A 12,405-nucleotide genomic window follows, 5' to 3' on the forward strand; every position below is an offset into this window, starting at 1 on the left:
GAGATAAGAGATCCTCTGCACGGGGCAGAGTTTGCTCTTGTCCCAGTTGACCTGAAGCCCCAACCGGCTGAGGTGCCGGAGCACCATGTCCCTGTGATCGCACAACACCTCCCGCAAGTGAGCTAGAATGAGCCAGTCGTCGAGATAGTTGAGAATGCGAACGCCTTGTTCTCTCATGGCCGCCTCCGCGACTTTCGTGAAGACACGGGGCGACAGGGCCAGCCCGAAGGGTAGGACCTTGTACTGATACGCTCGACCCTCGAAAGCAAACCGTAGAAACGGTCTGTGACAAGGAAGAATCGAGACGTGAAAGTACGCGTCCTTCAGGTCGATCGCTGCAAACCAATCCTGGGGACGGATGCACTCGAAAATGTGCTTCTGCGTGAGCATTTTGAACGGGAGTTTGTGGAGGGCCGATTCAAAACTCGCAGGTCCAGGATTGGCCGTAACTCACCGCGTTTCTTGGGTACAATGAAGTAGGGGCTGTAAAACCCGGACCTCATCTCGGCAGGAGGGACCGGCTCGATCGCGTCCTTCGCCAGCAGGACATCGATCTCTTTCCGCAGGACAGGGGCATCCACTGACCGCACACGGGTGAAGTGGACGCCCCTGAACCGGGAGGCCGGCGTGCAAACTGAATTGCATAGCCGAACCGAATGGGGCGGATGAGCCATCGGGATGGACCCGGAAGTGCTAGCCAGGCTTCCAGGTACCGATCCAAAAGGCCCACCCGAACCACCGGTGTACCCGCGGAGGGGCAGTGAGGTGGAAGGCAGGGACCCGGCTCCAGTGGCAATGTAGCCACTGGAAGCGGGGTCTGGGCGACCTCGCCAGAGACCTGCTTCCACCACGGGGCAGACGGCAGAGAGAGCTCGTAGGCTTTCTGCTGCGGGCTGCCCCGTGGCGAGGGGAGGGGAAGAGACAAGGCACGAGGCCCTGACTCCTCGTGAGCTGGTCTCTGCCCCTCTGGGCCCAGCCGCCGACCGGAGCGATGCAAACGGGGGTAGCGTCGCTGCTATCCGCAGACTGGGAAGAGGGGAACGAGAGCGATGCTGCTCGGAGACAGCCTCCACCGTCATTCGGACCCTCTTGGGTGGAGGAGACTGAGTGCCCATCAGTCTCGACCGAAGATGACCTGGAGGAGGAAGAGGAAACTGCTCTTTTATTGACTCTTTGGGTACCGCTGAACAAAAACAGAACGAAACAAAATATTCTCCCGACCGCTCTTCCTCCGATGCCGCGATCGACATCTGATCCGCAGGGGCACCCTCCTGAGCAGCTCCGGAATCCTCTACCAGGTCGCCCGTCTCAGGAACGCTTCCCTCCCTTCCTTTTACGGGAAGGGGCCGGGGGTGTCTGAGCGGGCTGGGCCGCCCTCTTGCGACCAGACTTCCTCGTTCCAGGGGTGGTTTGTTCTTCTCCGCTTCCCTCATATCTGCCAGGGTCAGCCACAAAGTGGACATCGTCCGACCCAGCGAACGTGCGGTGACTTTCGTCGCCCGGAGGGCGAAGTCCGTCGCCGCACGCAGCTCCTGCAGCAAAGCTGGGTCGGGACCACCCGCCCGCAAGTCATGGAGTGCTTTAGCCTGATGGACTTGGAGCAACGCCATGGCATGCAGGGCGGAGGCGGCGTCTCCACACGCCATGTAGGCATCCCCGGTCAGACCAGAGGAAAACCTACAGGCGCGGGAGGGGAGTGAAGGGGCACCCCGCCAGGAGGAAGCGGTCTTCGGACACAGTTGCATCGCGATAGACCGCTCCACTGGGGGGATTCCCTCATACCCGTGCGCCGCCCCGCTGTCCAGAGTGGTAAGGAAGGAGGAGTGAGGTTGTCTCCGCCTGTACGCCAGAGGCGCCGACCAAGACTTCCTCAACTCCTCATGCACTTCCGGGAAGAAAGGGACCGGAGCGGGTCGTGGGGCAACAGCACGGCCTGCTCCAAGACACCAATCATCCAACCGCGAATGTTCGGGACCCGGTGGAGGGTTCCTACGCGAGCCCGACATTCGCGGCCGCCCGTTCGAGCATAGCGGCCATTTCCGGATCCGGCTCAGCCTGAACCACCACACCCGAAGGGGGCAGTCCCGCCGAGTCATCACCAGAAGATGACCGCTCTTCCTCCGATGCCGCGATCGACATCTGATCCTTAGGTGGCGCCCCGAAGGAGACAACCGGAACCGCCCGAGGGGGCTCTGGCCACCCCACCGGAAGCGCCGATGGCAACGTGCAGCTAGAGGCGTCCGAAGCATTCGCTCACCAACAGGAACCACCGAAGTAGCCGCCTGCCGAACTGAACCGGCAGACGAACTAGATCGAGGATAATCTGAAGGGACTCCCCCGTGTTTCAGGGTTCTCAGTGTCGAACGTAGCATCGCCAGAGTCATATTCCCGCAATGAGAACATGACTCATCCACCAACGCTGCCTCAGCGTGCGCTAAGCCCAGACACGTGAGGCAGTGTTTGTGGCCATCAGCCTGAGGGAGAAGTCGACCGCATCCAGAAACGCACGGGTGTGACGACATCCTGAAAAGGACGCAAACACACCGTGTTGCTCTTTTAGTTTGAAAATAAAAGAAAAAAAGAAAAAGAAAGAAGAAGAAGGAAATGCTCTGAAATGCCGAGGCACCGAGGGACCACCGCGGCAGACACTCGGGAGAAACTGCAAGCCCTCGTGCTGCACTCAGTCGCGTCGATCACTGAAGCGCCGTCACACCAGCAGCCGTCAGAGACTCCTCTTCTTTCAGCTCGTCTTCTCTTCAAACCGGCAAGAACAGCAGTACACAGAACACTACTGAGAGGCTCCGAAGAAAAAAGCATTACGCAATGTTTACTTCCGCCTTTTATACCCGCGCTGGTAGGCGGGTCGCGAAATGCAAATCTTGCATGCCAATGTCCATTGGCTCGTTTTTAATTCTCTCGAAGGCAATAGGCTCCCTAGCGTGATCCCAATTCGTCAGGGAACTCCCCGACGACACGTCGTTGTAATAATGCATAATTTACTGCAATAACTATAGTAAGTACACTTCCAGTTTGAAAACAAAAATGTTTATTGATAGTCCTGTGTGTAAGGTAAATGCTGTCCCAGGACCTCAAAAGACAATTTCTTGATTGACTCCACTAAACCAGAATCAACATACATCTAAGCAATTATATGGGCGTAGTGCCCATTTACATGTTTAATCATATTTAATAAAAGGTTTGAGCCAAACTGGTATGCACGTTTCTGGCCATAATGACAAGCTAGACACTGATGAAGATGTAGCGATCATAAAGACTACAGCTGCTGATATACTGTATCAAAAACTCAAATGTGTTACACAACATCAATCCTTACCCCAGGCTAATCAATATGAAATTGAGAAATCTGCAGATGCATTCTGGAGAAACTCCCCAAACTCAGCATTCTCTTTGGTCCTTCAGTCCACCATTAATTCTAATGCTTTGAAAAAATTATCAAATAGAACGAAACTATGTTGCAAAAGCAGCGGAAGTAAATTTGACACAGGAATCTTAAATAGACCGTGTAAAATGAGTGCTTCACTGTAAAAGCATAATTCAGATTTGTGTAAAAGCCTTTATGTTGCAGATGACCTTGCAGTGACTTGAACCTGAAGCTTTCTGAACGATCCAAGGTTATATCTCACATTTGCAGACTGACAAACGTGACGGCTACATTGTCTTTAGGCAATGGCAGATTGACCTCAGCAGGAGCGAAATGACAGGCCCTTCCTATTCTCCTCCCTCCCTCTCTTTCTCATTCTTTCATTTCGTTTTTATCCCTTCATCCTGGCGATAAGCTCCACCTTTCAGTTTTCATTTCTGACCCAAATAGCAGGCTCCTAGTGGGTGCTGCTCCAGTAACGCTGGCCAGCCTCTTTGATGCTGCTCCAGAGCGTCAGCGCAAAGCTCGTCACTTCAACTCTCAAGCTCTTCAGTCGCCCAAAAGCAGCTCTGTTTTTCATAACCATATCATCCCCATTGCTTAGCATTATATACTCCATTCATTCACAACGCACATACTCGGCTTTATCTCACTCTCATTCCTCCATATTGACTCCATCAGCAGGCATTTCAGTTGGTGACCGAAAGCCCTGATTGTGATTAACGATCTATGACTATTTGTCTCTGTTAGCTAGGAGGATCCTGAAATGTGATGACGGAATCCACCCCGGGACAGCCGAGGTTCCCACCACTCATCCACACATGAGGGAGAGAAGGAGAAGAGAATTTTACCTTGAATGGCAAAAAAAAAAAAGAAAAAAAAAAGGATGCACCATTTATGTACGAGTGAAAAAAGAGGTCAGATTTAATTTAAAAATTGGCTCCCATTCCTCATTTCTACAGATGAAAGCTCATAAATGAAAAAGCCTGGCCTAACGCCCGGTATGGAAATATTAAAGTTATGAATAATGCTTCTGTCTCAATCACCAGGTCTGTTTTAATAAGGCGGATTAGTACAGAACTGCACCTGCTCAGAAGAATGTGTTGCTCTCAGGCAGACATACCCAGGGGAGGGTCTTGAGCTTCAGAGGTGGGTTCCTTTCCTCGGTCCCCCACCGAGGAACCTTGTTCCTGCAAGTGGATTTAACGGTAGAAAATCGGTCTAGGTCATTAGTGGTGGTCGTGCCTGCGCCTCCTCCGCTGTGGCCAGTGCCTCAGAAAGAAAGCTGGTGATTTACAGACTGTTCGCAATCATGAAATGGCTCCTTTGTTAATGAAAATGCCCATAGATCCAAACAGAGCCTTCTGCAACCATCATTCACTGGTAAATATGGGCAGTAAGTGAGCCACAACCGAGTCAACAAGCCGGAAAAATTAACGAATTGAGTCAAAACACACGTCTTGAATGAGAAAATCAGCATATCAGTCGTCATGTACGTTGACAAGAGCTGTACATCAGTGACTGATGTTGGACAGAAAGGACTATAGACATTTACATGCCTACTTCAGCGCAAATCTAAGGTCAGGAAGTTTGCGGCCCTGCTGTTCTTTACATGAAAGAGGTTTAGTTTGTTGTCCCTACTGCCTTCAACTTCCTCTGAACACATAAATATTAAACAAGTCAATATCTCTTTCTCTCTCAACCTCTAGTCTTTCCTACAACCTGCTTTTTCATCATTTAGTTGATTAGAGAGTGAATGTCGATGGCTTCCTATATTGTCCCGCAATGTTTCATCCATCGAGGTATGGCCTGTTAACCAATTCATTATCCAATTTGTTTTTCACATGCAGATTGATTCCACCCAGTGCACTACTTATCATTCTAATTGTGATGAAGACCATTTCACCAAGTACTGGGGCAAGAAAACAGGCCAGCTTTGTCTTATCCATCCATCCATACAGGTACATCCATCAATCCATCCATCCATCCATCAACTTATCAATCCAGCAATTTATTCATCTATCCATTCACTCTTCCATTCATTTGTCCTTCTGTCACTTATCACCCTGACTAGCTTTGTATTGAGTAAGGTTGCAACAACTGATCAATCAAATTGATAAACAATAATGATTATTATCAATGAATTTAGACTTTATAAAAAAAAAGTAGTTCTACGGAAAAAAAACTACACAAATGGCAGAGATCCCAACATATATTTGACTGTTACACCCATCAAAACAGTTTCTAACTACAAGTAAGCAGTTCTGCTTTGATTGTTAAACTTTAAATACTCGGATACCATGAACCATGTACAAGCTTGTCAATCAAACAGAGAAAAAAATTATCAATCCAATCATTTTGGACAAAACAATTCATCATTGGAATTCACATTTAAAACATTGTTTTAAATTAACCATAATAAATTTAAATCCTATATGTAAAGCAAATATGTTATTTATCATTTTAGTCTGTATACCGTATGAAAAAAATGTTTTAAAAATTATTTTAAATAGCCATTCAATAATAAAATAATATATTTGAAATATAAATCTTTTTTTAAAACACACACACACACACACACGAAAAAGAAAGGACACCCTGTTGAATTCTATGGTTTTACATATCAGGACATAGTTTAAAAAAAATCATCTGGTCCTTGGCAGGTCTTAAAAATAGGTAAATACAACCCCAAATGAACAACAACACATGACATATTACACCGTGTCATTATTTATAGTACACCTTATGATTCAATTGCTTGTATATATATCAGTGGCATGCAGTGGTGTTCTGAAATGAGGAGGCAGTTTCTTTTATAAATCAAATGTAAATGCATGTCTCAGTTACACTACCAGAATTTTTCTGGTATATAAACATTATATTCACTATCAAAAAAGAAGAAAGAAACCAAATACAATTCTATTTTGTATTTTTTACATTAACAATGTAATGAATGTTCTATTTATTTAGACCAAGTATAAATGTCAACAAGTTAGTGTTTTTAAGCATTTTTACATTTATTCCAAAATAATAACTCAAGGCAGTAACAATTTTTTGTGAACTGATCTTCGGCTGCTCTTTCTAATAGTCAGCTTATTTCCAGATCATCAATCATCAAGCTCGGTAAACACGATCATAGGCGGAATTCATCGCGTGAACCAATCAAAGCTGTAACTTTAACTGCTGGTGTCGCAGTTGGACAGTGTTACTTTAGAAAAACCAAAGTGATTTATTCACCTTTTAATGTCATACAACTAGAAAATTGGAAAAACATGGAGAAATTCAATAATCCACAAAACTAGTTCATAGCTGTCGTTTTTCTCTCAGAGCTTTAGCGCAGAGAGTAACCTTTTAATGCAGCTGCACAATTACACATTCTTCCTCCATGATTTCCAGCTTTACTTTTTAATACAGCTGGCACAAGAAGAGAGAGGAGCGAGTAAGTGAGAAACATGGTATCTTTGCAGTGGCATCTGGGGACTGGTGCAGCCATTAACTATGTGAGAGTGAGAGGGCCTTAATGAAGTGAACTGTGCTCTCAGAGTTAATGAGAGAGTGAACTCACCACTAGAGCAGTCCAGTCCTCCCCAGCCTGGCTCACACTGACACGTATCAGGAGACACACACCGACCGTGGGCACACTCTTCGGTACATCGTGCTATCAGGGATAAAAGAACAGAAAGACAAAGAAACAGAAAATAATGCTTTAAATACGTGGCAGAAATAGAAAAATATTCTAGTAAAACACTTTGCACAGAATGAATGTGGTTTGAGATCATTCCCAAACACAAATAAGGTATTTTTTGCATCTTGCATTAGACAGAAACGTGAATAAGCACAGGATGCTTTACAGACACTGTAGGTCTGTGCCCTCCCGTAAGACATTATTTAGACGGCCGCAAATGTCTGCTGATGTGCTGATATGGAGGATAATGACTGCACTGGCTATTTTCCAAAGATGGCTGTCACCGATGCCTCCTCGCCAGAGCAAAGCCCTTAGCCACATGTTTAAAACGCTCACTCTGACCACATGCTAAACAATTTCCGAAGAGATTGAGTCCTTGGTCAACATCTCATGAACCGGTTGTTCCATGCAAAATGAGCCGACGTAAGCAGCCACAGCCGCAAGGAAACAAGCTGTAAATCCCTCCAAATTTGATCAGCCTGCACTTTGCCACAATGCTCTAACACAGAGCCAGCCAGCCTTCATGCTGTTTACAAAGTGTGCAGTTTTCTTGATCATTCCTATTGAACAGCACAGCATCGAATTGATTGTCTATAGCATTAGTATTCCTGCCCGGGACCTCGCATTCGGTCAGATATTTGGATTTGGACAAGTAATAAAATGACCAACTTGGATTTTTTTATTTTCCACTTTTTTATGCTTTTCGGGATGATGAAAAAGATGAATTAGAGGGAAAATATATAGGCGTTAAGCATGAATAATGCTTAAGGGAGTGAAGGTCACCTGGCCAGCAGGACTCAAACCGACAGGCTCTTATCGGAGTCAGGAAACAGTCGACCCCCAAAGCTTCTGGAACAATCCACTTTGATTGGAATCAGCAGTGACTCTACAAGTAAGGGCGGAAGAGAGCATGTACTTCTAGAGATTTTAGCGGGAAGAAGGTAACAAAAAAAAAAAAAAGAAATGCTATGGTGTGTCCTTATCTTTGACCATGAAATATGTGAAGGTTGGTTCTATCAACAACGTAAAGTTAATGTGGCCGGTCATGCATTTTGTTGAAAGAAACCTGATAAACACAATGTGATGACTGGCATTTATCTTGTCTGGTTAATATGCTTATTATGATTCTCTTGGGTAACAGTGAGAGAAGTCTTTCCTAACCGCAATAAAACAATGAAACACAAACTGAAAATGTAATGAATTCAGATTCTCATAAAGTGTTATGTAGCAGTATAGTGGAGTGTGTGTTAATCTGAATAAATCAATTCAAGGGATTGGTACTGGGACTTCTCCCCCCTTTATACTTCAATGTGTTCCTCTAAACCGCACAAGAACCACTCAGTAAAGAGCAATATTTCAAGTTCTGTCACGTTCACAGGAGCCCTGAAGTATGACACAAATCTTAAATGTCAACACCTCGGGAACAGTGAATTATTTTGGTGCCCACACATTTTGTGGTGCTTATGATAATATGCTTTTTCCAGTAAATTGTTTTGAAATATTACTATATATATTTATACTGAGGGGAAGGGGACAGATTTATTTTTTTTATTCAAGGGAATCTTCTTAAGTAACAAAAAAGATTTTTTTTTAGGAATTTAGAATGCACTGTATTTGAATGGTTCATAAACTAAATTATGGGTGGAAATGTATATAGGCCTATATATATATATATATATATATATATATATATATATATATATATATAGGCCTATATTGTTACGATTTGCGTGGAAGCAAAGGCGGAAGTCGGATCTAGATGCAGCAGTAGACTTTAATTATCACAGACTAGGGTAACTTAGATCTCAGAGAAACTCGAGGAGCGTACACATACAGGCAATCACATACATTCAATAACTGACCATGAACCAAAGAGCAGACAGGATTAAATACACAGAGGGGATCAGGGAACAAGACACAGCTGGGGCAAATCAGAACAACGAGCGGGACCATACAACCTAACAAGACAACACACCTGAAACAAGGGACCTAATAATGACATGACTAGGATAACAGACTACAATTAACAAGGCACAAACTGAATAAAAGACCAAAGACAGAGAAACCACAAACCAGAAACATGACAAAATGAATAACACCGTAACACATATATATATATATATATATATATATATATATATATATACAATACCGGTTAAAAGTTTGGAAACATTAAGATTTTTTATGTTTTCGAAAATAGTCTCTTTATCTCACCAAGGCTGCAATTATCAAAAATACAGTAAAAACTTTCAAATTTAAATTAACTGGTTTTTGTTGTAATATATTTTAAAATGCAATTTATTCCTGTGATGGCAAATCATCATTACTCATATCTTCAGTGTCACATGATATTTCAGAAATCATTCTCTTACATAGTTTCCTCAAATGAAGAGGAAACTATGTATTTGTCTAGAAGGGTAAAAACAGAGAAAACTATTGAAGCATTTAGAAAGGAACTATTAACGCAAGACTGGAGTATTATATACAGAGAGAATGACACTAACAAGGCATATGATGAGTTTGCGCGAGTATTTCAAAAAGTATATGATAAAAATTGTCCAATAAAAAATCACTGTGAAAACAGAAAAGGCATAGAAAACCCATGGATGTCAAAAGGATTGCAGAATGCATGCATGAAAAAAAATTCACTTTACAATTTTTTTTTAATACATAGAACGTCTCAGGTTACTACTGTAACCATAGTTCCCTGAGAAAGGGAACGAGACGATGCGTCACTTGACGCTTTGGGAACGCCCCCAGCGTGCATGCGTCTGAGCATCAATGTCAACTAGTCCAATGGAAAGAATGAGCGTCACGGGCGGGTGACGTCATGACCAGGAAGGGATAAAGGCTCACCCGGTGAAACGCGGCATTAGCTTCAAAAAGTCGAAGCAAGCCGATCACAGGGAAGCAGGAAGTATGGCAGGGTGACGCATCGTCTCGTTCCCTTTCTCAGGGAACTATGGTTACAGTAGTAACCTGAGACGTTCCCTTTCGAGGGAACTCGCGATGCGTCACTTGACGCTTTGGGAACGAGAATACCCAAACCGCCAGAATTCCAAGTACCTGAGTGTCAGTCTGTTGGAACTAAGCACTAAGCACCTGAGAACCTGGGGCAGCATCCAGGTCCAAACTGTAAAACCTGACGAATGTGAGCGGTGAGGACCAGCCTGCCGCATCACAAACGTCTTGGAGGGAAACCCCAAATAACAAGGCTTTAGAGGCCGCCATACCCCTCGTTGAGTGAGCTCTGACCACCAAGGGACACGGATGGTCAGAGTACTCGTATGCAAGTGAAATAGCCTCGACTATCCACTTGCTAACCGTCTGTTTAGAAGCAGGAAGACCCTTCTTAGGTGGTCCAAAGCAAATAAATAACTGGTCGGACTTCCTCATAGACGATGTCCGATGAACATAAGTATCCAGTGCTCGCACTGGACACAAGAGGTTCAGCCTTTCCTGGTCCGCAGATGTAAAAGGAGGAGGACAGAAAGCCTGCAGCACGATAGGCCTCGGAATCAAGGTCGGCACCTTAGGGACGTATCCCTGTTTTGGATATAAGAACGCCTTGACCATCCCCGGTGCAAATTCAAGGCAAGTGGGGGAAACCGAAAGGGCCTGAAGGTCTCCAACTCTCTTAAGGGACGAAATAGCTAGCAGAAAGATAGTCTTAAGGGTAAGAAATTTCTCTGAAACCGAATCTAAGGGCTCGAATGGAGCCCTAGACAGGCCTTCTAGTACTATTGCCAAATCCCAAGCTGGCACCCTAGTGCGAGTTGCAGGCCTCAGCCTCAATGTGCCACGAAGGAAACGTGTAATCAGGGGGTCTCGACCCAACGATGTACCCCCAACCAGGGCGTGGTAAGCCGCAATGGCCGCCACGTAAACCTTAAGTGTGGAAGGACATAAACCTGACGTAAAGCGCTCCTGCAAGAACTCGAGTACTGTGTTCACAGAACAGTTAACCGGATCCCACTGATGTCGGTGACACCATACAGAAAAAACTTTCCATTTCAGCGCATATAGTTTCCTAGTAGCTGGAGCTCTGGAGCTTAGGATGGTCTCAGCAGCCTCAGCTGAGAGACCACTCTCTATGAGTTGGGCCCCCTCAGAGGCCAAACCCACAGGTTCCAAATCTCTGGTCGAGGGTGAAATATTGTGCCCCCGGCCTGAGACAGAAGGTCTCTCCTGATCGGGATCTCCAAGGGAGGACCGTCTAAGAGATGGATCAGGTCCGCAAACCAGATCCGACTCGGCCAGCGTGGTGCTACAAGCAGTAGGCTTATTCCGTACTGGCGGACTCGTTCCAGAACTCCTGGGAGCAGAGCAACAGGGGGAAATGCGTACAGACGTAGCCTCGGCCACGTCTGCACCATAGCATCCAGCCCCAGGGGGGCTGGGTGAGTAAGGGAGAACCAAAGTGGACAGTGCGTCGTGTGCTGAGACGCAAACAGATCCACCTCTGCTTGGCCGTAAAACTCCCAAATTTTTTCCACCGCCTCGGGGTGGAGTCTCCAGTCCCCTGGCCTCAGCTCCTGCCTCGACAGGATGTCTGCCCCCACATTCTGGTCCCCAGGAATATACACTGCCCTCAGGGAGAGTACCTTCCCCAGAGACCACAGGAGGATCTGGTGCGCCAGTTTGCAGAGCGGACGCGACCGCAGACCCCCCTGACGGTTCAGATAAGAGACCACTGATGTGTTGTCTGTTCGTACAAGCACATGATGGCCCCTCAGGTCTGGGAGAAACTGTCTCAACGCATTGAAGACAGCCATCATCTCCAGGCAATTGATGTGCCACGAAAGATGATGACTTTTCCACAGACCCTGAACCGAGCGGCCTTCCATTACCGCTCCCCAGCCGGTGAGGGAAGCATCTGTCGAGATCGTAACTCGATGGCAGAGAGCTCCCAACACCGGACCCTGGGTTAAGAACCAGTGTTTTTTCCATATAACCAAGGCACGAAGGCATCGCCGCGTGATCTTGATCATACGAAGTGGGTTTCCCCTCGGGGAGAACCCCCTGGTCCTGAGCCACCACTGCAAAGGTCTCATGTACAGCAGGCCAAAAGGAATCACGTTGGACGCTGCCGCCAAGAGACCCAACAGTCTCTCGAACTGTTTCACAGTGCGTGACTGGCCTAGCTTTAGCTCTTTGGTGGCTGTCAGGATAGCAGCTACACGAACGGGCGATAGAGTGGCCCGCATCGTCACTGAATCCCATACCACACCAAGGAAAGTGGTTCTCTGTACTGGAGAAAGAACACTCTTCTTGGCGTTGAGCCTCAACCCCAACATCTGCATATGGGCGAGAACGACACCTCGGTGCCGAACCGCCA

The 12,405-nt window shown here is 46.2% G+C and overlaps 1 protein-coding gene across 3 annotated transcripts in view; it reads right to left on the minus strand.

The window, feature by feature from the left end:
- Positions 1–12,405, minus strand: part of megf11 (multiple EGF-like-domains 11) — a 153,435-nt gene that overhangs the window by 74,506 nt on the left and 66,524 nt on the right. For all 3 annotated transcript variants that reach the window (XM_056254050.1, XM_056254060.1, XM_056254043.1), the window contains exon 6: positions 6,948–7,040. In XM_056254050.1, coding sequence (XP_056110025.1) covers positions 6,948–7,040 — 93 coding nt within the window. The remainder of the gene's footprint in view (positions 1–6,947; positions 7,041–12,405) is intronic.

Source organism: Rhinichthys klamathensis, unplaced genomic scaffold (assembly GCF_029890125.1).
Source record: "Rhinichthys klamathensis goyatoka isolate OS25496 unplaced genomic scaffold, OSU_Roscu_1.1 h1tg000005l_1, whole genome shotgun sequence".
Lineage (NCBI taxonomy): Eukaryota > Metazoa > Chordata > Actinopteri > Cypriniformes > Leuciscidae > Rhinichthys > Rhinichthys klamathensis.